This window comes from Dendropsophus ebraccatus, chromosome 1 (genome assembly GCF_027789765.1).
Source record: "Dendropsophus ebraccatus isolate aDenEbr1 chromosome 1, aDenEbr1.pat, whole genome shotgun sequence".
Taxonomy (NCBI): Eukaryota; Metazoa; Chordata; class Amphibia; order Anura; family Hylidae; genus Dendropsophus; species Dendropsophus ebraccatus.
Window position 1 is genome coordinate 222434698 of NC_091454.1, and position 26744 is coordinate 222461441.

A 26744-nucleotide genomic window follows, 5' to 3' on the forward strand; every position below is an offset into this window, starting at 1 on the left:
TGTAAAGTGAGACTGGCTTCGTTGCCCCTAGCAACCAATCAGATTCCTCCTTTCTTTCCTCACAGACTCTTTGGAAAATGAAAGGGGAATCTGATTGGTTGCTAGGGGCAACTGGGCCAGTTTCACGTTACACCATGTCTGATAAATCTCCCCCTATGTATACATGTATACTCACCATTCCGGTCCTCTGGGGTCTGAGATCCCAGCTCTTGTCTTCCTTGTGACTGATCGGAAGTTTCCGGCACTTGTCTCTCCTCGCTTTTCTCTGCGGCAATGCTGGAGGATGGACTCACCGTATCCTGAGGGGTGGGGGTCTACAATACAGAGATGGCGGCGTAAGGACTACCGTGTACATACGTTACTGATCCTGACAGCCGGCAATTCTGTAATGGAGGCCGCAGGTGTGACCCCTGGGGTGGATCTTACCCGCACAGTCACCGTCGCATCGCCTTCCATCTTCTCTGCCCCCTTCACATCCTTCTCTTTCTGTTCTTTGTTTTCAGTATCAACACTATCGACCGGGGTGCCTCCATTCTCTGCCCGCTCGCTGGGTGCTGGAGTGGCTACAAAAGTGTAAGAACTGTTCAGTATCTGTAGAGGATCACAGTGCGCTTTGTAATCTCCAGCCTTATAGGACATGATGACACAGGGGGCATGCTCTGCAGCCTCGTATGACCGCTCTTTTCTGCAGGTCCCATAGTTCGCTTAAAGGGGAACTCCAGCTAATTTTATTTTTTTCCCCCCGCAAATCAACAGGTACCAAAAAATCTTCAGTCTTCCGGTACTTATCAGCTGCTGTATGTCCTGCAGGAAGTGATGTAGTCTCTCCAGTCTGACACAGTGCTCTCTGCTGCCACCTCTGTCCATGTCAGGAACTGTCTAGAGCAGGAGAGGTTTTCTATGGGGATTTACTGCTGCTCTGGACAGTTCCTGACATGGACAGAGGTGGCAGCAGAGAGCACTGTGTCAGACTGGAGAGAATACACCACTTCCCGCAGGACATACAGAAGCTTATAAGTACTAAAGATTTTTTAAATATAAGCAAATCACAAATCTGTATAACTTTCTGGTGTCTGTTGATTTATAATTAAAAAAAAAAAAAAAAAAAAAGTTGGAGTTCCCCTTTAAGATAAGCAATTCCTAGTCGATTGATGACGTAATATAAGGGTCCATTTACACAGAAAGATTATCTGCCAAAGATTTGAAGCCAAAGCCAGAAATGTATTTGAAAATAGGAGAAATCTCAGGCTTTCCTTTATGACCTGATCTTTGTTTATAGTCTGTTTCTGGCTTTGGCTTCAAATCTTTGGCAGATAATCTGTGTAAATGCACCCTAAGCCTTGACATCAGTGTTTCCCAAAGTTTGCTAAACTACCACTCCCATCATGACCTGAGATCTGTAGTGTGTGCAATAGCTGCAGCGCTGCAGTTTGGGTGACCCTATTACTGTTTGCCCCCCATATACCTGGCTTAGAAGTGCAGGGGGTGTTGGTGAGGCTGGGATCTGGGGTGGTGGTGCTGGTCTTTATAGTGGGTGAGGAGGCTCGTGACGACAGCTTGGAGTCTAGGCTGGGGTCGGGCATCAGTTCGGGCATGCTCCAGCGCCCATTAATGTGTTCAAACTCCTGCACCTGCAAAGGCAAAGATAAAAAACATACAGATTACTGTGGTGTTACTGACTGTATTTTAAAGGGGCACCCGGTGAAAATCTTTCTTTCAAATCAGTGCCAGAGATTTGTAATTTACTTCTTCCAGTATTTATCAGCTGCTGTGTGTCCTGCAGGAAGTGCTGTATTCTTTCCAGTCTGACACAGTGCTCTCTGCTGCCACCTCTGTCCATGTCAGGAACTGTCCAGAGCAGGAGAGGTTTTCTATGGGAATTTGCTGCTGCTCTGGACAGAGGTGGCAGCAGAGAGCACTGTGTCAGACTGGAAACAACACACCACTCCCTGCAGGACATTCAGTAGATGATAAGTACTAAAAGTTGATACAGTTGATCTGAAAGGAAAAAATATATTTGCCGGAGTACCCCTTTAATCCAGTCTTTCACACTTGGTTATCATACAGATTGGCCATCAGTATTAGGTGGGTGGGGATCTGACCACCAATCAGCTGTCTGATCAGCCTCTATCAGCCTCCTCAATGTTCACTTCTGCTTGTCCATAGCCTTGCCGAATACTGTGCGGGGTCACATAGTACAGAGACAGACCGCAGCGATATAGTAAAGCCACTCTGTACAGTCAGGTTACCCCTTAAACTTCTATGATTTTAATTCTGGAAGTTGTACTCACCTTTTTCTTGACCAGAGACATGACACCGATACGGGTCAACACCTGCTGGCGGGACAGCCCTTCTCGGGGGACGCCATCGGCAAAGGTCTCCGAGCCGTCCGCCCCCGGCTCACACAGATGTCTCATGAACAGGGATACGTAGGCTCTTGGATACAAGAGAGATATACATGAGGAGGTTAGCCTAAATCCATCTATAACCCACTACCAGGGGGATTGCCCGCTACAATTATACAGTGATATTCCTTCAATCCAGCACCAGCAAGCTGCAATAAATTCTGCATAACCCTAAAAGTATACATTATATATTATATACACACATTTATTATACACACACAGTACATATTATACACACACAGTACATATTATACACACACAGTACATATAAGAGTAATACGGCAGCAGGATGGAAACCTCCCTTTCTGTATAAGGATCTTACATATAAGTGATGCAACACTGCCACCTGCTGGACATTCATGGAATAACTCAAACTTCTATTCAGTGTTTTAATATATTTTAAATATTAGTAAGCGAGGAACTTTTACGCCCCCCTCTATTCGGCGCGGAACCCATACGTCCCCCTCTATTCGGCGAGGAAGCCCCGCGGCCCCCTCTATTGGGCGAGGCCGGCCTCTGTTCAGTGAGCGGGCCCCTGGCTGCCACCACACAGAGCTGACAGACGTTCCCCATCAGACTTGCCCCAGCATCCTGCCCGGCTCGGCCTCTATGACCTATCAGGGTACGGAGACCTGTGAGACTTGTCCTGCACCAGGCTGTGGGTATAGAGACACCGCTCTGCTCTCTCCCCGGGGTCACCTGGCTGCAGACTATTGCACTGTGCGTCTGTGTGAGGGAGGAGGGACGGATCTTACTCACCACCTCCAGGAAACAGACAAAGGGTGGACCGAGCGGCGTCAGATGAGTAAGGACATCATCACGCGGGAAATGGCTGCACACGTGTGGCGGTATATGTAGGTGTATGCAGAGGGGACAGTTATGTGGCGGTATATGTAGGTGTATGCAGGGGGGACAGCTATGTGGCTGTATATGAAGGTGTATGAGGAGGGGACAGCTATGTGGCGGTATATGAAGGTGTATGAGGAGGGGACAGTTATGTGGCGGTATATGTAGGTGTATGAGGAGGGGACAGCTATGTGGCGGTATATGTAGGTGTATGAGGAGGGGACAGTTATGTGGCGGTATATGAAGGTGTATGCAGGGAGGGGACAGTTATGTGGCGGTATATGAAGGTGTATGCAGGGAGGGGACAGCTATGTGGCGGTATATGAAGGTGTATGCAGGGAGGGGACAGCTATGTGGCAGTATATGAAGGTGTATGCAGGGAGGGGACAGTTATGTGGCGGTATATGAAGGTGTATGCAGGGGGGACAGTTATGTGGCAGTATATGAAGGTGTATGCAGGGAGGGGACAGCCATGTAGCTGTATATGAAGGTGTATGCGGGGGGGACAGTTATGTGGCGGTATATGAAGGTGTATGAGGAGGGGACAGCCATGTAGCTGTGTATGAAGGTGTATGCGGGGGGGACAATTATGTGGCGGTATATGAAGGTGTATATGGAGGGGACAGTTATGTGGCAGTATATTAAGGTGTATGCGGGGGGACAGTTATGTGGCGGTATATGTATAATGTGTATATACATAGAGAGAACACAGTATATAAGATTTGCATGAGGCCTGTATATAGTGATAGTACCGGGAGAGGGGGGGGGGGGGGGGGTCACTTACTTAAACTCCTTCTCCGATTTCCCCCGCAGGTCTCTCACCAGCCAGTGTGTGCTGAAGGCGTCCTGAGGCGGCATCCCCCAGCGCATTACCGCATTCAGGAAGGCCTTACGCTGCCGCGTGTTGAACCCCAGAACCTGTGAGAAGAAACAGAGGAGATGGCCTGTAAGTATCTGACACATAGACTTATTATAGGAGCAGGACAGGTATACATTATAGGACAGGTATACAGAGCGTTAAGTTTCATCATATGACAACGTACCTCTATATTCCCACCGACCCGGGCCAGCAGCGGCGGCAGTGGTTTGTCCTTTTCATTGCGCAGCTGTCGGCGGGACTGCCTGCGACCTGTAACAGCGAGGAAAGCATCAACATGGTCTGTACATGGTCTATGGCCTGTATGTGTTATATGGTCCGCGTATGGTATAAGGTTAGTATACGGTCTGTACATGGTCTATATGTGTTATATGGTCCGCATTTGGTACATGGTCTGTATGTGTTATATAGCCTGTATATGGACAGTACATGGTCTATGGCCTGTATATGGTCTATATGTGTTATATAGCCTGTATATGGTCAGTACATGGTCTATGGTCTGTATACGGTACATTGTCTGGATGTGTTATATAGTCTGTATATGGTCAGTATACGGTCTATGGCCTGTATATGGTATACGGTCTATGGCCTGTATACGGTACACGGTCTGTATGTGTTATATAGCCTGTATATGGTCAGTATACGGTCTATGGCCTGTATATGGTGTATGGTCTATGGTCTGTATACGGTACACGGTCTGTGTGTGTTATATAGCCTGTATATGGTCAGTATACGGTCTATGGCCTGTATATGGTATACGGTCTATGGCCTGTATATGGTATACGGTCTATGGCCTGTATATGGTATACGGTCTATGGCCTGTATATGGTATACGGTCTATGGCCTGTATACGGTACACAGTTTGTATGTGTTATATAGCCTGTATATGGTCAGTATACGGTCTATGGCCTGTATACGGTACAGGGTCTCATCCTCACCTTCTGCTCTCTCATCAAAGTCCTCATCCTCTTCTTCAGAGCCCACAGAGTACTCAGACTGGTTATCTGCAAAGAGGGAGCGGAGATGGTGCTAATACAGTCCCATGAAGGTATTACTGAGCGGCATCTGCCCTGGTAGAGCGTGTACAATGGTGCATCACTACAAGGATGGGGGAACCTTCAGCCCTCCAGCTAAATCCAACTAATGCAGCTGGAGTCTTCGGGTTCGGCCAACGTCACCAAACCCGAAGATTTTGACAGGTTCTCTTAGCACTAATCACTATGGCTGCTGCATGCAGATACTAAGCCTCTCCCCTGATATCTATATAATACATGCAGTTACCAACACAGCCACTGGTGGCAGCAGAGGGAACACACACAAAAAAAAATAGGAGGCGTTTAATAAGACTGGTGCACGCCTCTAAGTGAATTTGGTGGGACCAGCGCTTAACACAGGAATTGCATTAAAATGTACACCTACTCCGGAGCAGTGTAGGTTTGTGCCTGGTTTGGGCCTTGATAAATGAGCCTCCTCCCAGCCGTGCAGCCCCTGCCTGCCCAACAGGTGAGCGGAGAATACGGCTGGCGTATGCTACAGAGAAGGGACAAATCTGCCTCTTTTCCATGGCATACACCGGGGGGGGGGGGCGCACTATACTAAATGTCCCCCCATGTGCCTGTTGGTTCACAGGGGCCACATCCCTCCCACTACACCCTGCCTACATTTCCCACCACTGTCAAAGTGACAAGAAGGACAAAATGGCAAAAAAGTCACAATTGTGTATAAATCTGAGGCCATGGGGATATAAGCGAGGTTGGATAATGGTTCTCCTTACCCTGGTCCTCCTGTGCGGCGTCATTGTAGTTGACCTGCTTCCGCACCCTCTTGCCCTTGCCCAGGTTACGTGCCAGGTCCTCCTGCTGCTGCTCGTAGTGATGGCGGAGCAGCTTCTCCCAGTAATCGGGATCCACGTTCTCTTCCTGTTTGATCACTTCCCGCTCCAGCTCCTCCAACTAAAACGCAAAAGAAAAAGGATGAGCGGGCTGGTTGGCAGTAGTACACATGCAGGTACTTCCTCCCTTACTTGTCTGGCCAATCACAGAGCAGCAACAACTCCTTCCTGCTATGCAATGACACGGTGCTGGTGACAGTGCATGGACTGAGCGGGCGGGCACTGCGGTGGGTGGTGATTCCCTGTAAACTACTACTACTATGGCAGCGGACAGAGGCGGGCGCTCACCTTCTCCTCCTCCCGCACCACGTACTGAGCCACCTTGAAGGAGCTGAGATACTCGTTCATGTTCTGGACCTCGGTGTCCTCCGTCTCATCCTGGTTACGATCCAGGAGCCGCGCGATGGCCCCGTTGTCGTAGTGGATGACGCTGCTGTCCTCCTCTTTGTTATCGCCTGGAAGGAAGAAAATGGATTAAGGAACCTTCCCGGTTAAAGGTTTTTATTAACCCTTTAGAGTAGTGACATTTATTAACCCTTTAGAGCAGTGAATGTCCTTGCAGCCCTTGTTTCACGATTATCGTGGCCGTGGAATAGGCCCAGTAAACGAGCGCCGATCTAGCAGATCGCTGCTCGTTTACATCGTTGCTCGGCCCGTGGAATAGGGCCCTTAGGGTACTATTGCGTGAAGCGATTTTTAACGATTAACAATAAACGACTGCAAATTAGATTGTTTATCGTTAACCTGAAATCGTTCACCATATTGCCCAGAACAATAGTCGTTAGTTACAATCGTTATTGCGATCGTTACTATGATCGTTTATTCCATCTGATCCCAGCAAGACAATGGACAATGTGCAATTACACTGAACGATTAGTGAACAAATGTGGAATTACAGCGAACGATTAATGATAATTTTAGGTTCAGATCTAAATCAACGACACACAAACGATTTTCCGATCGTTGCCTGCAGTTACACAGAAAGATTATAGTTTAAATTTGAACGATATAACGATTTTTCGCACGATAATCGTCCGGTGTAATAGGTACTATTACATGAAGCAATTTTTCGACGATGAACAACAAACAAAACTCAAACGACCGCTATGGCGAACGACCTGAAATCCATCACCCAATTACAAGGAACGATGATCGTTACTTATGATCGTTATTGTGTTCGTCCTGTCGTCGCACTGCGTTCGTTGCTACTGCGAACGACGTCTTATCACATGCGAACGGTTTGCGAACGATCAACAATAAAAATAGGTCCAAATTCTATTAAACGGCCAACGATTTCTTGGTTGGTCGTTTAATCGTTGTCTGCTATTACACTAAACAGTTATCCGAACAATTTAACGATTTTCAAACGATAATCGTTCCGTGTAATACATCCTTTAGTTCTGAGTTCCCAGTATTATCATTCATGATTACGCAAGGATCTTTGAAAATGTCAGTACAGTAGCGCGAAGATTTAAACAGCTTTTGAGCTCCCGGAATCAGTCGTATTTACGTACCGCGCACAGAACATGTGAACGTCCAATGTATCATGTATACACCCATATCAGAGAACAATCAAAGTTAGCATAAAAAAAAAATAAAAAAAGAGGAATCTGCAACCAAACAGGTATCTGGGGCACATGAGATGGGGTCCGGTGTGGATTCGCTAACGTTCCTACACTATGCACTAATACTAATCTGACCCATGGTGGGATCCTACCTGCGTCTCAGTCTGTGATGAGTATCTGGTGTCCATATTTGAGAGATGATCAGAGAGAAACCATTGCCGGATGTTATATATAGATAGTCGGGCTCTATTACTGAGCTCACAACAGGAAGGACCATGGCAGGAGGACCAGGTGTGCTGGGGGGAGGGGGGTGTATGCGAGTCACCTGTAATGGGGGTGGGTCAGGGGTGCGGACACTGACCCCCACATCAGCATACTGCTGTACTATTGTGCCTTTCCTTTCTTTATAGCTTGGACGTCTATACATATCTATGCTTTAGGATCGTATTAGACAATGCAAGCCTTTGTCCCTGCTGAACTTTCTGTATTGTAAATAACATCCAGGTACATATAAGCCTGACACAGAGAAGCAGGAAGGGGTGGATCTTTAAAGGTATACTCCAGCGAATATTTTTTTTTCTTTTTAATTAACTGATGTGAGAAATTTACTTCTCTAAAAAAAAAAAAAATCCAGTCTTCCAGTACTTATCAGCTGCTGTATGTCCCGCAGAAAGTGGTGTATTCTCTCCAGTCTGACACAGTGCTCTCTGCTGCCACCTCTGTCCATGTCAGGAAGTGTCCAGAGCGGCAGCAAATCCCCATAGAAAACCTCTCCTGCTCTCCAGACTGGAAAGAATACACCACTTCCTGCAGGACATACAGCGGCTGATATGTACTGGAACACTGGAGATATTTTTAAGTAGAAGTAAATAACTTCCACTTTCTGGTACCAGTTGGTTTGAAAGAATTTCCTTTTTGCTGGAGTCCCCCTTTAATCCCTTAATGACACAGGGTGTACATGTACACCCTTGTGTTGCTAGGGGAGTTTAGAGGGGGGGCAGCGCGAAGGCTATCTGCAGCCCAGGACCACGGCAATTAGCGGGCAGTTCATTATTGCAAGTGGACTAACCCTAACCCCAGGGGGACTTCTAGTTAGTGTGTAACAAAAAAAATTATATAAAAATCCCCTCCCCTAATAAAAGTCAGAATAAATAAAAATAAACAAACAAACATGTTTACTATCGCCACGTGCGTAATCGCCCAATCTATTAAATTATCACATTCCTGATCTCGCGCGGTAAACGGCGTAAGCGCAAAAAAAATCCCAAAGTGCAAAATTGCGCATTTTTAGTCGCATCTAATCCAGAAAAAATGTAATTACAAAAAGGATCAAAAAGTTGTATATGCGCAATCAAGGTACCGATAGAAAGTACAGATCATGGCGCAAAAAATGACACCTGACACAGCCCCATAGACCAAAGGATAAAAGCGCTATAAGCCTGGGAATAGAGCGATTTTAAGGAACATTAAAAATAAATAAATTAAAAAAACAAGGTTTTAATTTTTTACAAGCCATCAAATGAAATAAAAGTTATACAAGTTACATATCGCTGTAATTGTAACGACTTGAGGAACATATCTAACAAGTCAGTTTTACCATAGGCGAACGGCGCAAACACAAAATAAAAAAAAAGCGTGTTATTTTAAATTTCACCACACCTATAATTTCTTTCTGGTTTTGCAGCATATTTTATGCAAAAATTAAGTACAATTAGTGGCGCAAAAAATAACGGCTCACCCCCCCCCCCCCCATGGTAAGAAGCTCACCAGCAATGACTGTGAACACCAACCAGCCTGAGCTTCTTACCTTCTATTTCATCCTTGAACAGCTCTTCTGTCCCAAACTTGAGGATATCGTCGAGCTCCTGCTTGGACATGGATCCGGCCTTGGAGCCGAGCCCCGGTCTCACCACTAGATGGGTCAGCATCATCTTCCTCTTGGCCACCTGTGTTATACGCTCCTCGACGGACGCCCGCGTCACAAATCTATAGATCATCACTTTGTTGGCCTGGCCGATGCGGTGAGCTCTGCTGAAGGCCTGGAAGAGACGGGTGAAAAGTCACCGCATGTGGTCAGGGGGTATACTCCATTAACTTAAAGGGGGATTCCCCTCTAACATAAGCAAATTGAAGGGAGGGAAGGATCAGCCATGTTGGATTTCCACTGTGCAATCCTTCTGATCTTGGGGAAATAAGCCGGACTCCTCTGAACGTTCATGTGGAGAGATCGAGAGAGAACGCCAATGCTACGATGTGATTTTACGTCCCTCAGCCCTTCCTACCTGGATGTCATTGTGGGGGTTCCAGTCGGAGTCGTAGATAATGACGGTGTCTGCAGTCGCCAGGTTGATCCCCAGGCCCCCGGCACGGGTGGAGAGTAAGAAGCAGAACTGCTGAGCTCCGGGAGCTACGAACAAAGGAAGGACTGGTTATAATAGTTATACAGCACGAGGAAAAATATGGCCGCTTTCTTACAAAAAAAAAAACAGCAACACCCCTGTCCTCAGGTCATGTACAGTACTACAACTATTCTTCTTTAAATTCAATGAAACAGAGCAGCAATACCTCACACAAACTGAGGACAAGAGTGGCGCTGTTTCCGCTATTATTTTTTCTAATCTTGGATAATACACCAGACCCGCAATCCATTAGGTGCCAAAAGCATGGGTATCCACGAAGACAACCATATGCGGTCGGTAATGCGTGAGACCCCAATTGGATCTTAATCTGGGGTGTGGTCGCCTCCATGGATACCCGGTCGGGTCCAGTCTACTCTGTAAGATTAAATCTGACTAAACCTAATAATGTCCGTGTAACGTCCGTACCATTAAATCGGTCAATGGCTTCCTGTCTCAGCGAGCCGGTGATCCCTCCGTCTATTCGCTCGTACTTATAACCCTCAAAGTCCAGGAAGTCTTCCAGCAGGTCCAGCATCTTGGTCATCTGGAAAAGAGGGCGACAACATTGTGAGCGGCTGGGGATGACGTCAGGGGAAGCCAACATGGCTGAGCCGCAATACCAGGCACAGCGCATAGGCAAAGGAGGAGACGCTCCACAAGAATCACCATAGGAAACCTCTACTGCTCTGGACAGTTCCTGACATGGACAGAGGTGGCAGCAAATAGCACTGTGTCAGACTGGAGAGAATACACCACTTCCTGCAGGACATACAGCAGCTGATAAGTAGTGAAAGACTGGAGTTTTTTTTAAATAGAAGTAAATTACAAATCTGTATAACTTTCTGATACCAGTTGAAAGGCTAGAGTACCCCTTTAAGAGGTCATTAGGGATCCCCTAGGCTCTACTGAAGCCTTCGTCACCGTTTTTTATCTATGTAGTAAACCACAACAAACAGCCGGCTCTATTACACGGACAGCACCGCTGCCGACGGGACCCAAGGGGTGTTATTGGGTTCTGTGATTGTGAGGAGAGACCATTTACGCAGACATAATGGATGGCACTACATGGAGACGAGACCTGGGAGAAGATGAGCACTCGGTGTCCCTGCTCGTGCAGCTTCCGCAGCATCTTCTGGAGGAGGAGCAGCTTCCCGGAGGATTTGATGAGAGCGCCGCCCTCGTAGGCACCGGTCGGAAGTTTGGGAGACTCCTGAAGAATAGAAGAGGATGGATTATTATACTATGCGGCTAAGGGACAAATCCTGTTACTGACATTAGGCTTATGGTATATACAGGTTATAATATATACAGGACACCGGGGCTGCGCAGACCTCAATCTGGAGGATTCTGCATCTATTAGGGTGCCTTTACAAAGAGAGATTTATCTGGATTTATCTGGCAAATCTGTCAGATAAATCTGTCTGTGTAAAGGCACCCTTAGGGCCCTATTCCACGGGCCGAGCAACTATGTAAACGAGCGCCGATCTGCTAGATCGGCGCTCGTTTACTGGGCCTATTCCACGGCCCCGATGATCGTGAAACAAGGGCTGCAGGGATATCGTTACAGATGTCCTTGCAGCCCTTGCTTCATACATTACCTGTCCGGGCTGCAGGTCTTCTTCTCCCGATCCCACGCGGCAGCATCGGCTTCAGAGCGGAGCTGTCTGAACTGACAGACCGCTCAGCCAATCACTGGCCTCTGCGTTTCCGGCCAGTGATTGGCTGAGCGGTCTGTAAGTTCAGACAGCTCCACTCCGAAGCCGATGCTGCCGCGCGGGATCGGGAGAAGAAGACCAGCAGCCCGGACAGGTAATGTATGGTTCTGCTGAAATCGTCAGTTGCCGCCGCGCACCGCTATTCAACCGTAGCGATGCACTGGTGGCGAACAACGATTTTAGGTCTGAACCTAAATGAACGATCAGCCGATGACACGATCATCGGCTGATAGTTCTCTCTATTCCACGGAACGATAATCGGCCGAATGGGGCAGATTCGGACGATTCTTGCTCCTGTGGAATAGGGCCCTTAGATATTTATGTCAGATCATAGATCAGGGAATAACCCCTGACGCTGCCCATACACATCAGAGACGTCGTACTGAATCTATTTCAGCGAGAATGGCTGACCAGACAACGTATGGGGGTGGAAAGAAGGATCAGATTCCACTACCTGTTCTCTGGAGGATAAGCCACCACCAAAAGGAGTCTGGCAGCAGCTTTGGGCCCTATTACACGGGACAATTATCGTGAGAATTATCGTTTTATTGTTCGAATTTAAATGATAATCATTATATATAAATGCAGACAACCATCAAACCACCAATGAGAAATCGTTCATCGTTCGTTTGGTGCTGACACCAAAATCATTGTTAATCGTTTTATTAAATCCTTTTTATTTTTTGCAATTAATTATTAATAAAATGGGCCTATTGTGACGCTTATAACAGTTTTATTTTTTCACCTACGCAGCTGTATGGGGTGTGTATCTAGTTTTTATTAATACCATATTTGTGTAGATCGGATGTTTTGATCACTTTTATTATATATATATATATATATATATATATATATAATGTAACAAAAAATCTGTAAACCTGGCACTTTTTTCCCTCTTGCCGTTAGTGATGCCGCTTGTTATATTTGAATAGATCGGACAATCACGCACGCTACGGTATATTATATGTTTATTTATGTTTATAGGTTTTATTTATATAATGGGAAAGGGGGGTGATTTCAACTTTTATTGGGGGAGGGGCTTTGGGGGTTTTATAAAGACATTTTTACTTTACACATTTTAAGTCCCTTTGGGGGACTTTTACATTCAATTATTAGATTATACACACTAATCCTTGCTATGCCATAGGCATAGCATTGATTAGTGTGATAGGCGCTCTGCTGATTAAGCCTGCCTGTGGCCTCTGGCAGACTTAATCATCAGAGCGCCGATCATACCGCAGGAAGGAAGGTAAGAGACTTCTGGCGGTCCTTTAAAACAATTGGGACCCAATCAGTAAGTGACTGATTACAATAGTCGTTTATTATGATTGTTACTACTCCCGTTTACTCCATCAAATCCCGACAAACGAAGGAATGATGTGGAATTAGACTGAACGATTAGTGAACGAATGCAGAATTACATAGAACGATTAAGAATGATTTTGGTGTCAGCACCAAACGATGAATGATTTCTCGTCTGATCACTGTCTGCATTCACACGAAACGATTATCGCCGAAATTGGAATGATATAACGATAATTTCAATTTAACAATATAAATTCGATATAACGATATAAATTTGATAAAAAAATTTTATATAAATTCGATATAGTGATAAATTTTAACGATATAACAATAATTTGCACGACAACGGTCCGGTATAACAGGGCCCTTACTCCTGAGCAGACGCCGTCACTCACCATCGCAGCCACGGGAAAGAGATAGGGATGGTTGCAGCACTTCTTCAGGTCCATCATTATGTTCAGCAGTGACACTTGGTTCCCTCCTCCGCGCGAGTTCAGAGCCTCAAAGTTACGAGTCAGGATGAACTTATAATATTTCCTGTGAAAGACAGCGGAGACAACTCCCTGTATTAGGGGCAGACAATGTATGGAAGGCCGCACAGTGTGTTACTGATGGGTAGTGGTGAGTGAATTCCGCAACGTTCTCCGAACCTGTGGCCCATCGCTGGATCCATGTTTTCCAGGACTGCATAAGGCGGCATCCAAATGCAGAGTGTTCAGGTTTGGAGAACATTGCCGGAACCATGTGACAGGTCTGCTCCCCATTACTGACAGGTGACCCTGCACAGGACTTACTTCTGCATGGGGCTGAGCTCCACCCTGACGATGAGCTCCGTCTTGGCCGGCATGTTCTTGAACACGTCGGCTTTGAGTCGTCGCAGCAGGTGGGGACCCAGCAGGTCGTGCAACTTCTTGATTTGATCTTCTTTGGAAATATCTGCAAATTCTTCTAAGAACCCTTCTAGATTACTGCAAGTAAAAACACAATTAGGTTACTCAGAAATACAGCAAGGAGCGGGATCTCTGCAAGGGAAAGCAAAAGATTTTCGCCGGAGTACCCCTTTAGGCTAGGTTCACACTATGTAACTGTGCGGCTGTATTTTTTTATGCGGCTGTAAATGTGCGGATGAAACTCCGGCCGTGGGAAAAAATAGACATGCGGCTCAAAACATACGGTCATTTACTTGGAAATCTGGTTCAACTAAAAATAAGAAAGTGATGCAAACACCTCTGGATGCATCTGGGAAAGCAGGGAAACAGCTTACATGAATTGCTATTACCGGGGTTTGCGATCCTCTGCAGTATGCCGATGCCTCTCATGGTTAATCTATTAAAATAATAAAACACATTTTCGTTGTAATAAAGTCCCTTTCGTTGTTCACTAATTAAATTTAAACTAATCCATCATTTTGCAATTAAATATACTGTTAAAATAAATAGATATATAAATAAATGTATATTTATATATATATTTATTTTTTGACAGTATATTTAATTGCACAATGATGGATTTGTTAGAATTAAATTATTGAATAACGAAAATGAATTTATTTCATCGAAAATGTGTTTTATTAATTAAATATTAATTAGTACAGGAAGCTCCATAAGCCGTTAATTCATATTGCTGTCAATAGAGCTTTCTGTACTAATCATCACTTTAATTAAAACATCAAATGTTTCTTCTAATTATGTTGTGACAATAGCATTATTAGAAGAAACATTTAGAATTATATGTGCGCTCAGCTGATTGGCTGATCGGCTCAGCGCACATATAATAAGCCGGTCCGCAGCACAGTGACTTCATTGTGCTGCGGACCAGCGAAGAGGACACATCGGGGTGAGTATAGAGCTCTCCCCACCCCCTCCCCAGCACTGCACCCCTCCCAGCAAGGAAGGGGGGGTCAGTTAACCCCTTCCTTGCTGGGATGGGTGCAGTCTGACATCAGTCTGGCCCCCAAGGGGTTAAGGGGGATGCAATACATCCTCCCTTAACCCCTTGGGGGCCAGACTGTAAGCAGCGATCTGTAAAGATGCTGCATACTGTAAGGAGCACAACACCGCTCACAATGATGGGTGTTGTGCTCCTGTTTGTGTGTTTTTTGTGTGTTTCTCCCTTTTTGTTTTTCAGATATCGGTATCCTGGGGATTACGTCGGATTCCGTGGACTACGTCGATGACCAGCGTTTTTTTAATGTTTTTTTTTAATAAAATGGTCAATGAGGGGTGTGGGGGTGTTTTTATTTGAATAAAAATTTTTTTTAACTTGTGTCTTGTCTTTATTTCTTTACTTTATAGACTTAGTAGTGGAAGCCGTCTAATAGACGGAATCCATTACTAAGTTGGGGCCTAGTGTTAGACGGTATAAAATGGCTAACACTAACCCCCTATTATTACCCCAGTACCCAATGCCACCAGGGGTACTGGGAAGAGCCGGGTGCCAGTGGTCCCGGAGCGTCAAAATTGGCGCTCCTGGACCGGGCGGCAGCAGGCTGGTAAGATTTAGGCTGGGGAGGGCCTAAACCAATGGCTCTTCCCACCCTGGTGTTACCAGGCTGCTGTCGTTTGGTTTTTAACCCGGCTGGTTATAAAAATAGGGGGGACCCTATGCGGTTTTTTTTATTTATTTAAAAAAAAAAACGGCATAGGGTCCCCCCTATTTTTATAACCAGCCGGGTTAAAAACCAAACGACAGCAGCCTGGTAACACCAGGGTGGGAAGAGCCATTGGTTTAGGCCCTCCCCAGCCTAAATCTTACCAGCCTGCTGCCGCCCGGTCCAGGAGCGCCAATTTTGACGCTCCGAGACCACTGGCACCCGGCTCTTCCCAGTACCCCTGGTGGCATTGGGTACTGGGGTAATAATAGGGGGTTAGTGTTAGCCATTTTATACCGGCTAACACTAGGCCCCAACTTAGTAATGGATTCCGTCTATTAGACGGCTTTCACTACTAAGTCTATAAAGTAAAGAAATAAAGACAAGACACAAGTTAAAAAAAATTTTTATTCAAATAAAAACACCCCACACCCCTCATTGACCATTTTATTAAAAAAAAAACATAAAAAAAACGCTGGTCATCGACTTAGTCCACAGAATCCGACGGAATCCACAGGATACCGATATCTGAAAAACAAAAAGGGAGAAACACACAAAAAACACACAAACAGGAGCACAACACCCATCATTGTGAGCGGTGTTGTGCTCCTTACAGTATGCAGCATCTTTACAGATCGCTGCTTACAGTCTGGCCCCCAAGGGGTTAAGGGAGGATGTATTGCATCCCCCTTAACCCCTTGGGGGCCAGACTGATGTCAGACTGCACCCATCCCAGCAAGGAAGGGGTTAACTGACCCCCCCTTCCTTGCTGGGAGGGGTGCAGTGCTGGGGAGGGGGTGGGGAGAGCTCTATACTCACCCCGATGTGTCCTCATCGCTGGTCCGCAGCACAATGAAGTCACTGTGCTGCGGACCCGCTAATTATATGTGCGCTCAGCCGAACAGCCAATCAGCTGAGCGCACATATAATTCTAAGTGTTTCTTCTAATAATGCTATTGTGATAACATAATTAGAAGAAACATTTGATGTTTTCATTAAAGTAAAGTGATGATTAGTACAGAAAGCTCTATTGCCGGCAATATGAATTAACGGCTTATGGAGCTTCCTGTACTAATTAATATTTAATTAATAAAACACATTTTCGATTAAATAAATTCAGTTTCGTTGGTCAATAATTTAATTCTAACGAATCCATCATTGTGCAATTAAATATACTGTCAAAAAATAAATATATATATATATAAATATACATTTATTTATATATCTATTTATTTTAACAGAATATTTAATTGCCAAATGATGGATTCGTTAGAATGAAATTATTGACCAACGAAAGGGACTTTATTACAAAGTAAATGTGTTTTATTAATTTAATATATTAACTATTAGAGGCATCGGCATTCGGCATCATTGCCGGCTATTTTTGAAGTACATCGTACGGACCGCCTGTCAATCCACGGCCGCATTTCCAGCCGCAAACAATGGTCTTGTTCATTTTTTACGGGTCCGTTTACGATAGGGCCGTAGATTCATACATAGTGTGCACTGTGCAGCCGTATATCCTATACTTTCCAGCGTACGCATGAACCACCAAAAATACCGCCGCACAATTACAGCCGCAAATACAGCCGCACAGTTACATAGTCTGAACCTGGCCTTAAATTGTACTACTAGATAAGTATAGGAGAGGAGACGCACTTGAACCGTTGCGGAGTGAGGAAGTTGAGCAGATGGAACAGTTCCTCCAGGTTGTTCTGTAGCGGGGTTCCGGTGAGGAGCAGCTTGTAATCGATCTGGTATCCATTGAGCACCCTGAAAAACTGCAGGTAAAGAAGAATACAGTAGTATACACATAGGATATCTATAAACCCTTCCTACAAGTTATATAGCTATCCCAACTCCCATCATACGCACCTTGGATTGGTTGTTCTTGAGACGATGAGCCTCATCCACCACCAGACAGGCCCAACGTATGGATCCCAGCGCGGCCTGATCGATGGTGACCAGCTCGTACGAGGTGAGAAGGACGTGAAACTTCACCTGGGCCTGAGCCTTGCAGGGAAGGAGGAAGGAGAAGGATTGTTAGGTATGCTGGGCCTTCTCTGCCGCCATGATGGGTAAGTGGCGGCTTCTCTCATCCTCACCTTCATCTTGAAGGCCTTCTTCCCTCCCTTTATCACGTTGTCCTGGTAGGAGAACTCGTTCTCTCGGATGACGGCCCGGCTGTCCTTGTCCCCTGTATAAGTCACAACGTAGAAGTCTGGAGCCCACATCTGGAACTCGCGCTCCCAGTTGATGATTGTGGACAGCGGGGCGCTAACAAGGAACGGGCCCCTGGTGTGCCCCTGCGGAGAGAAGGAAGGCTTATGTCTCATACCACTCATATCAGAGAGAGGGCGCTATGTGGCTGGTACTGATACTGGTATATACTATGTAGCTGGTACTGATACTGATATATACTATGTAGCTGATACTGGTATATACTATGTGGCTGGTACTGATACTGGTATATACTATGTGGCTGGTACTGATACTGGTATATACTATGTAGCTGATACTGGTATATACTATGTGGCTGGTACTGATACTGGTATATACTATGTAGCTGATACTGGTATATACTATGTGGATGGTACTGATACTGGTATATACTATGTGGCTGGTACTGGTATATACTATGCGGCTGGTACTGATACTGGTATATACTATGTGGATGGTACTGATACTGGTATATACTATGTGGCTGGTACTGATACTGGTATATACTAAGTAGCTGGTACTGATACTGGCATATACTATATGGCTGGTACTGATACTGGTATATACTATGTGGCTGGTACTGATACTGGTATATACTATGTAGCTGGTACTGATACTGGTATATACTATGTGACTGGTACTGATACTGGTATATACTATGCGGCTGGTACTGATTCTGGTATATACTATGCGGATGGTACTGATACTGGTATATACTATGCAGCTGCCACTGATACTGGTATATACTATGTGGCTGGTACTGATACTGGTATATACTATGTAGCTGGTACTGATACTGGTATATACTTTGTAGCTGGTACTGATACTGGTATATACTATGCGGCTGGTACTGATACTGGTATATACTATGCGGCTGGTACTGATACTGGTATATACTATGTGGCTGGTACTGATACTGGTATATACTATGCGGCTGGTACTGATACTGGTATATACTATATGGCTGGTACTGATACTGGTATATACTATGCGGCTGGTACTGATACTGGTATATACTATGCGGATGGTACTGATACTGGTATATACTTTGTAGCTGGTACTGATACTGGTATATACTATGTAGCTGGTACTGATACTGGTATATACTATGCGGCTGGTACTGATACTGGTATATACTATGCGGATGGTACTGATACTGGTATATACTATGTGGCTGGTACTGATACTGGTATATACTATGTAGCTGGTACTGATACTGGTATATACTTTGTAGCTGGTACTGATACTGGTATATACTATGCGGCTGGTACTGATACTGGTATATACTATGTGGCTGGTACTGATACTGGTATACACTATGTGACTGGTACTGATTCTGGTATATACTTTGTAGCTGGTACTGATACTGGTATATACTATGTGGCTAGTACTGATACTGGTATATACTATGCAGCTGCCACTGATACTGGTATATACTATGTAGCTGATACTGGTATATACTATGTGGCTGGTACTGATACTGGTATATATTCTATGTAGTTGGTACTGATACTGGTATATACTATGTAGCTGGTACTGATACTGGTATATACTATGCAGCTGATACTGGTATATACTATGTGGCTGGTACTGATACTGGTATATATTCTATGTAGTTGGTACTGATACTGGTATATACTATGTAGCTGGTACTGATACTGGTATATACTATGCAGCTGGTACTGATACTGGTATATACTATGTGGCTGGTACTGATACTGGTATATATTCTATGTAGTTGGTACTGATACTGGTATATACTATGCAGCTGGTACTGATACTGGTATATACTATGTAGCTGGTACTGATACTGGTATATACTATATGGCTGGTACTGATACTGGTATATACTATGTAGCTGGTACTGATACTGGTATATACTATGTAGCTGGTACTGATACTGGTATATACTATGTGACTGGTACGGATACTGGTATATACTATGTGGCTGGTACTGATACTGGTATATACTATATGGCTGGTACTGATACTGGTATATACTATGTAGCTGGTACTGATACTGGTATATACTATGTAGCTGGTACTGATACTGGTATATACTATGTAGCTGGTACTGATACTGGTATATACTATGTAGCTGGTAGTGATACTGGTATATACTATGCGGCTGGTACTGATACTGGTATATACTATGTGGCTGTTCTTCTCGGGATCCCTGTATCCCACTCTGCACTAGTCGTGTGCATGGGTTATACCCGGAGTGCCCCTACAGGTCCATTCTCAGGTGGGTCCCCTGCCCCTGGCATGTGTGAGGGTGGCGCATGTACCAGCAGCATCTCCCTCCTCCTCCTCAGGACACAGATATATATACAGTAAACAGCTGGATGAGACTACACCCATGAGCCGTATCACTGTGGGCCACATAACCAGACACAGGAGCTGTGTACATAAAACGGGAGACTTGTAATCTGGTCTATTCACAGTATGTTCTCACAGAGATCCTGGATCCCACTCACACACACACTATCACATACTCTCACACACTCACACCCATACACACACACACACACACACACACACACTCATCCTCTTACCTCCTTATAGAGAGAATATAAAAACACTATGGTCTGAATGGTCTTCCCTAGGCCCATCTCATCGGCTAAGATGGTGTCTGTGCCTTGCGCCCAGGAGAACCGTAACCAGTTTAACCCCTCCAGCTGGTACATATGGAGCGTGCCCCCGGTGGAGGAGACGAATGGCGGCTGGTTCTCGTACTTCACTGTGGGCTGTGAGCAGAGGAGAGGAGGAATCACACATGATGGCTATGCGGAGGGTGCGGACGTCCAGCCCTACGTACTGTGCACACTCACGTCATTGGTGGGGGAGCGAGGCACGTCATCCATATACGACTCCTTGTGGTTCCTCTTGAATTTTGCCGGACAGGAGTTACTCTCGCCCATGATCCGCTCCCTGGATACAAAGACAGAGTTATAAGTCTGGACGTAATACAGAGACCACCGTGGGATGGATCAGGATGACCGGTCGTAGGCAAAGTCGCCATGCAGCCCCGGTTCCGTCTATTACCTGTGTCTCCAGTACATCTGCTTGTGGTACTCATAATCTGGTAACTTCATGCTGTCCTCTTCCCATGTCGACTGATCGTAAGAAAGATCTCTCCACTTCACCAGGTAACGGTAAGTTCCCTTCCTGTCCACGCTACAAAAAATAAATAAGAAATACATAGGTAACTGTAAGTATCACTTGCTGCAGTGCTGCAACACTAGGGGAGAGAGTGTGGGCTGCTGTGGCCAGAGGCATAATGCCACAAGAGTGATTGACAGGGCCGGGAGGCTCCTTGTCCTGTCAAACACTGTGCTCCATTTAACTGTATGTGCTCCCGATAAGGAGTGCGTACAGTTAAAGGGCCAGCGTCAACACCTGGCTTCACTTGTTCGGAGGGCTGGCATTGGCTGCCAGGCAGTTCATCCAGAATTCCAGAAAGTTTCCAGATTCGCATATGGATCTGGTCGGGATTCAAGCTGCCCACCCAAGGTTCTATGGGGCATCGGTGCCAGGCAATTATTGGCCATGCCTGTTTTCCAGCATGGACACCCTTCAGAATAAATCCTGAACAGTGTCTGTGCCCAAGAGGCCCCTATGGGTTAGGAAATCGATCTGGATCCGGATAGCTTTTCCTGACATGTGACAGAGGCCTTAGTTGAGAGAAGTGTGAGCCAAGTGTGTTCTCTCCCAGGTCTGTGTCACGTGACCGAGACAGACTACCAGTCTGAGACCACACAAAGAGCAGAGAGAGAAGCGCACAGCCCAGCTCGCTCTACTGATTGGTTGAATCACTCAGATCGGACCAATTCAAACTTTTCACGTCTCTCTAACATGTGGAAAGTGACAGTAACGCCTGACTCTGTCCTCCACCCCCCTCACCTGTGGTTGATGATCCTCTGTAGAGACATCCACTCAGGTTTGATCCCGTATCGGTAGAATCTCTCCTCCATGTGGGAGTACTCAGCATCTTTGCTCTTCTCGCTCTTGCCCTCGTCTTCTCCCGAGCCGTAATCAAAAGGCGGTGGCTCGTCCATATCGTTCTTCCGCTGAAAGTTGCGATACATGACGGTGTGGAATATTTCCAGCTGAAAGGAAAAAAAGCGATGAAGATGATGGAAAGAGCGGCTTGTAATAAACGCCAAGTGGCAACCATCATCCATCTGTAAGAACAGAGTCAAGACTAGATGGGGGACGGAGGGGGATGCAGCTGCAGGTTAACTGTTAGTGAGACAGCATGCCGTGAGAGAGGAGGAGTAATAGGGAGATATCTAAATGGTTCAGAGGACTGAGCCAGGCCCTATGGAATATATATACAGGGGGAAACAACAAAAAGTATTAGACCGGGGTGGATATTTTGAGAAACATGTCAGATCCAAATGAAGACACTGTGATCCATCTGAAATTCTGTATGCCCCGCTAGCCAGCCCAGACTAGTTTTAGCACCCAAGCAAGTACCGCCGGGTGCTGGCCCTTTCAGTGCATGCGCATACAGTCAAATGTGGTGCTGTGTCTGACAGGGCAAGGAGCCATTGGCTCCCTGCCCTGTCAATCACTCCTGTGGCCAGAGGCAGCATTATCCTTCCGGCTCTCCCTCCCCCATATATTGTATATGGATAGTAGGAAACAATTAAGAGTATAAAAGGATAAAAATGAGGACGCTGACCTGGAGCTCTGTGATCCAGCTGCAATGCCAGTAGGACATCCCGGCCCATTTGACAAAGAACTCTCTCTCCGACCTTCCCTGAAGGCTTCTGGGTGGATCCTGATCTGAAGCAGCATTGGGGATCTGAGGAAGGGGGACGCCTTCTGGAGGAACCCCCCAACGCCAGTGCAGGATCTTTTGGACACGACCTTTCAGCCTTGGACACTACAGAGCAATAAGACATCATAACAATAAATGTATTTTATTGGTGCATATCTAACATGTAATGTATGGTATACTGGAGGTCAGCCATGGAGGACCGTCACCCTCTACAATCACCATCGTACCAGAACAGAGAGTTTTTTTAACTCTGGTCACCCAGACATGATGGCACCACATGTCCCCATCTCTACTCTAGGTTATAGGATGACAATAGCGATCAGACACAGCACAGTTATAACATCCGGTACTTATCAGCTGCTGTATGTCCTACAGGAAGGGGTGTATTCTCTCCAGTCTTATATATCTGGGCATACCCTGTGACTTTATATATCTGGGCATACGCTGTGACCTTATATATCTAGGCATACGCTGTGACCTTATATATCTGGGCATACCCTGTGACCTTATATATCTAGGCATACGCTGTGACCTTATATATCTGGGCATACGCTGTGACCTTATATATCTTGGCATACGCTGTGACCTTATATATCTGGGCATACGCTGTGACCTCATATATCTGAGCATACACTGTGACCTTATATATCTGGGCATACTCTGTGACCTTATATATCTGGGCATACGCTGTGACCTCATATATCTGAGCATACGCTGTGACCTTATATATCTGGGCATACGCTGTGACCTTATATATCTGGGCATACGCTGTGACCTTATATATCTGGGCATACGCTGTGACCTTATATATCTGGGCATACGCTGTGACCTTATATATCTAGGCATACGCTGTGACCTTATATATCTTGGCATACGCTGTGACCTTATATATCTGGGCATACGCTGTGACCTTATATATCTTGGCATACGCTGTGACCTTATATATCTTGGCATACGCTGTGACCTTATATATCTGGGCATACGCTGTGACCTTATATCTGGCCATACGCTGTGACCTCATATATCTGGGCATACGCTGTGACCTCATATATCTGGGCATCCGCTGTGACCTTATATATCTGGGCATACACTGTGACCTTATATATCTGGGCATACCCTGTGACCTTATATATCTGGGCATACGCTGTGACCTTATATATCTGGGCATACCCTGTGACCTCATATATCTGGGCATACCCTGTGACCTTATATATCTGGGCATACACTGCGACCTCATATATCTGGGCATACACTGTGACCTTATATATCTTGGCATACACTGTGACCTCATATATCTGGGCATACCCTGTGACCTTATATATCTGGGCATACACTGTGACCTTATATATCTGGGCATACACTGTGACCTCATATATCTGGGCATAAGCTGTGACCTTATATATCTGGGCATATGCTGTGACCTCATATATCTGGGCATACCCTGTGACCTTATATATCTGGGCATACACTGTGACCTCATATATCTGGGCATAAGCTGTGACCTTATATATCTGGGCATACGCTGTGACCTCATATATCTGGGCATACGCTGTGACCTTATATATCTGGGCATACTCTGTGACCTTATATATCTGGGCATATGCTGTGACCTCATATATCTGGGCATACGCTGTGACCTTATATATCTGGGCATACCCTGTGACCTCATATATCTGGGCATACCCTGTGACCTTATATATCTGGGCATACGCTGTGACCTCATATATCTGGGCATACGCTCTGACCTTATATATCTGGGCATATATCTGGGCATACGCTGTGACCTTATATATCTGGGCATACGCTGTGACCTTATATATCTGGGCATATGCTGTGACCTCATATATCTGGGCATACGCTGTGACCTTATATATCTGGGCATACGCTGTGACCTTATATATCTGGGCATATGCTGTGACCTTATATATCTGGGCATACGCTGTGACCTTATATATCTGGGCATACGCTGTGACCTTATATATCTGGGCATACGCTGTGACCTCATATATCTGGGCATACACTGTGACCTTATATATCTGGGCATACGCTGTGACCTTATATATCTTGGCATACGCTGTGACCTTATATATCTGGGCATACACTGTGACCTTATATATCTGGGCATACACTGTGACCTTATATATCTGGGCATACGCTGTGACCTTATATATCTGGGCATACGCTGTGACCTTATATATCTGGGCATACGCTGTGACCTCATATATCTGGGCATACACTGTGACCTTATATATCTGGGCATACGCTGTGACCTTATATATCTTGGCATACGCTGTGACCTTATATATCTGGGCATACACTGTGACCTTATATATCTGGGCATACCCTGTGACCTTATATATCTGGGCATACGCTGTGATCTCATATACCTGGGCATACTCTGTGACCTTATATATCTGGGCATACGCTGCGACCTCATATATCTGGGCATACACTGTGACCTTATATATCTGGGCATACACTGTGACCTTATATATCTGGGCATACACTGTGACCTCATATATCTGGGCATACCCTGTGACCTTATATATCTGGGCATACACTGTGACCTCATATATCTGGGCATAAGCTGTGACCTTATATATCTGGGCATACGCTGTGACCTCATATATCTGGGCATACTCTGTGACCTTATATATCTGGGCATACGCTGTGACCTCATGTATCTGGGCATACGCTGTGACCTTATATATCTGGGCATACGCTGTGATCTTATATATCTGGGCATACGCTGTGACCTTATATACCTGGGCATACGGTGTGACCTCATATATCTGGGCATACGCTGTGACCTCATATATCTGGGCATACGCTGTGACCTCATATATCTGGGCATACGCTGTGACCTTATATATATAAATATCTGCTAAAAAAAGAACCCCACCCCATTCTCACCGTGCATCGAGGGCAAAGCCATTCCCCGTGTGGGATGTCAGGCAATGGCGGGTTGAGGCAGTGAATGTGATAGGAGGATACACAAGCATCACAGCACAGCAGCTCTCCGCCATCCTTACACACCCGACAGAACTCCATGTGGTCATCTTCTTCCTCCCGCCTATCCCGCGGACGTTCCTCCATCTCTTCCTCCTCCAGTTCCTTGGCTTCCCATTGGACTCCTTCTTTCTCCTATCACCCAGAATGGCACATATCAATAGACTGCACAAAGATGAATCTGTTATGGTGTCGTGACTATGGACTATACGGAGAGGCACTATCACAGGTGATGAGAACGGACGCCATCTTTACTTACACAATGGGGGCAGCTCCACTTGCCCTGAGGGGCTCGCTCTAGCTCCGGTTCTAGGCACACCAGGTGATAGGCCCGAGGACAGGTGTCACACAGGATGATCTCGCCCCCTTGCTGGCAGACCTCACAGTAGTCCTGGTGGTCGGTTTCATAGCCCTCACCTGCAGAAATGGCTTCCTCCATGACAACTAAACGGGAGAGACAGGCAGTGAGAGGTTTGTCCGCTGACTAAGCGATGGTCGCAGCTGCATCTGTTTTATCGCCTGTCAGTAGGTTTATGCTATCCTATGTACAGTGACAGAGAAGCTGAAGAGAATGATGTATCACTTACATTGTTCTGTGCAACTAATCCAGAGGTCTCCTCCTGCCTAACATTGACAATAAGTAGTCCTCTCCATTATGTACATGAGCCCAGCAGTCCTGGATATTCATGAGCAACAGCAAACTCCACCCACCAACTGCTGATTGGCTGTTATCTATCCTTGCTGTGTATAGGCAGTCAACTGTCAATCAGCAGCTGGAGGGTGGGGGAGGGGTGTGTCCAGAATCCTATTCTCATGCATATTTGGAGAACAACTAAACAGAATTATACAAGTAATACACCGATCTGTTCAGCGGCATAAACCTAGTGACAGATTCCCTTTAATAATCAGCTGTTATGGCGGCTTTGTTTTACTTATCACTGTCCACTGGCGGCTTTCTTTCGAGTTCTCTCACCTCTCCAGCCTTTACCTTTCTTCTTCTTTTTTCCGGCTGGTCTTCCTCTCTTTCTTTTTACTCTTCCTGAGCCGTCTGAAGGGGCGGAGGAGCTGTGGACGCTGGAGTCCTCCATGTCCGACATTTCGGGGTGCTCCATCTCCTCACTCTGCAGGAAAATGTT

The 26744-nt window shown here is 45.8% G+C and overlaps 1 protein-coding gene across 3 annotated transcripts in view; it reads right to left on the reverse strand.

Moving 5' to 3' along the window:
• Positions 1 to 26744, reverse strand: part of CHD3 (chromodomain helicase DNA binding protein 3) — a 69340-nt gene that overhangs the window by 9209 nt on the left and 33387 nt on the right. For 2 of the 3 annotated variants that reach the window (XM_069948864.1, XM_069948882.1), the window contains 26 exons: positions 26582 to 26729; positions 25868 to 26052; positions 25513 to 25743; positions 22501 to 22704; positions 21717 to 21922; positions 20859 to 20990; positions 20645 to 20744; positions 20369 to 20560; positions 17699 to 17899; positions 17469 to 17606; positions 17253 to 17374; positions 13798 to 13971; positions 13399 to 13540; positions 11062 to 11193; positions 10410 to 10527; positions 9867 to 9991; positions 9392 to 9623; positions 6308 to 6474; positions 5903 to 6080; positions 5067 to 5132; positions 4295 to 4380; positions 4036 to 4169; positions 2292 to 2436; positions 1466 to 1631; positions 427 to 563; positions 176 to 314 (listed from right to left, as the gene is read on the reverse strand). In XM_069948864.1, the coding sequence (XP_069804965.1) occupies positions 176 to 314; positions 427 to 563; positions 1466 to 1631; positions 2292 to 2436; positions 4036 to 4169; positions 4295 to 4380; positions 5067 to 5132; positions 5903 to 6080; positions 6308 to 6474; positions 9392 to 9623; positions 9867 to 9991; positions 10410 to 10527; positions 11062 to 11193; positions 13399 to 13540; positions 13798 to 13971; positions 17253 to 17374; positions 17469 to 17606; positions 17699 to 17899; positions 20369 to 20560; positions 20645 to 20744; positions 20859 to 20990; positions 21717 to 21922; positions 22501 to 22704; positions 25513 to 25743; positions 25868 to 26052; positions 26582 to 26729 (4000 nt within the window). The remainder of the gene's footprint in view (positions 1 to 175; positions 315 to 426; positions 564 to 1465; positions 1632 to 2291; positions 2437 to 4035; positions 4170 to 4294; positions 4381 to 5066; positions 5133 to 5902; positions 6081 to 6307; positions 6475 to 9391; positions 9624 to 9866; positions 9992 to 10409; positions 10528 to 11061; positions 11194 to 13398; positions 13541 to 13797; positions 13972 to 17252; positions 17375 to 17468; positions 17607 to 17698; positions 17900 to 20368; positions 20561 to 20644; positions 20745 to 20858; positions 20991 to 21716; positions 21923 to 22500; positions 22705 to 25512; positions 25744 to 25867; positions 26053 to 26581; positions 26730 to 26744) is intronic. The other variant, XM_069948872.1, reaches the window with a different exon arrangement.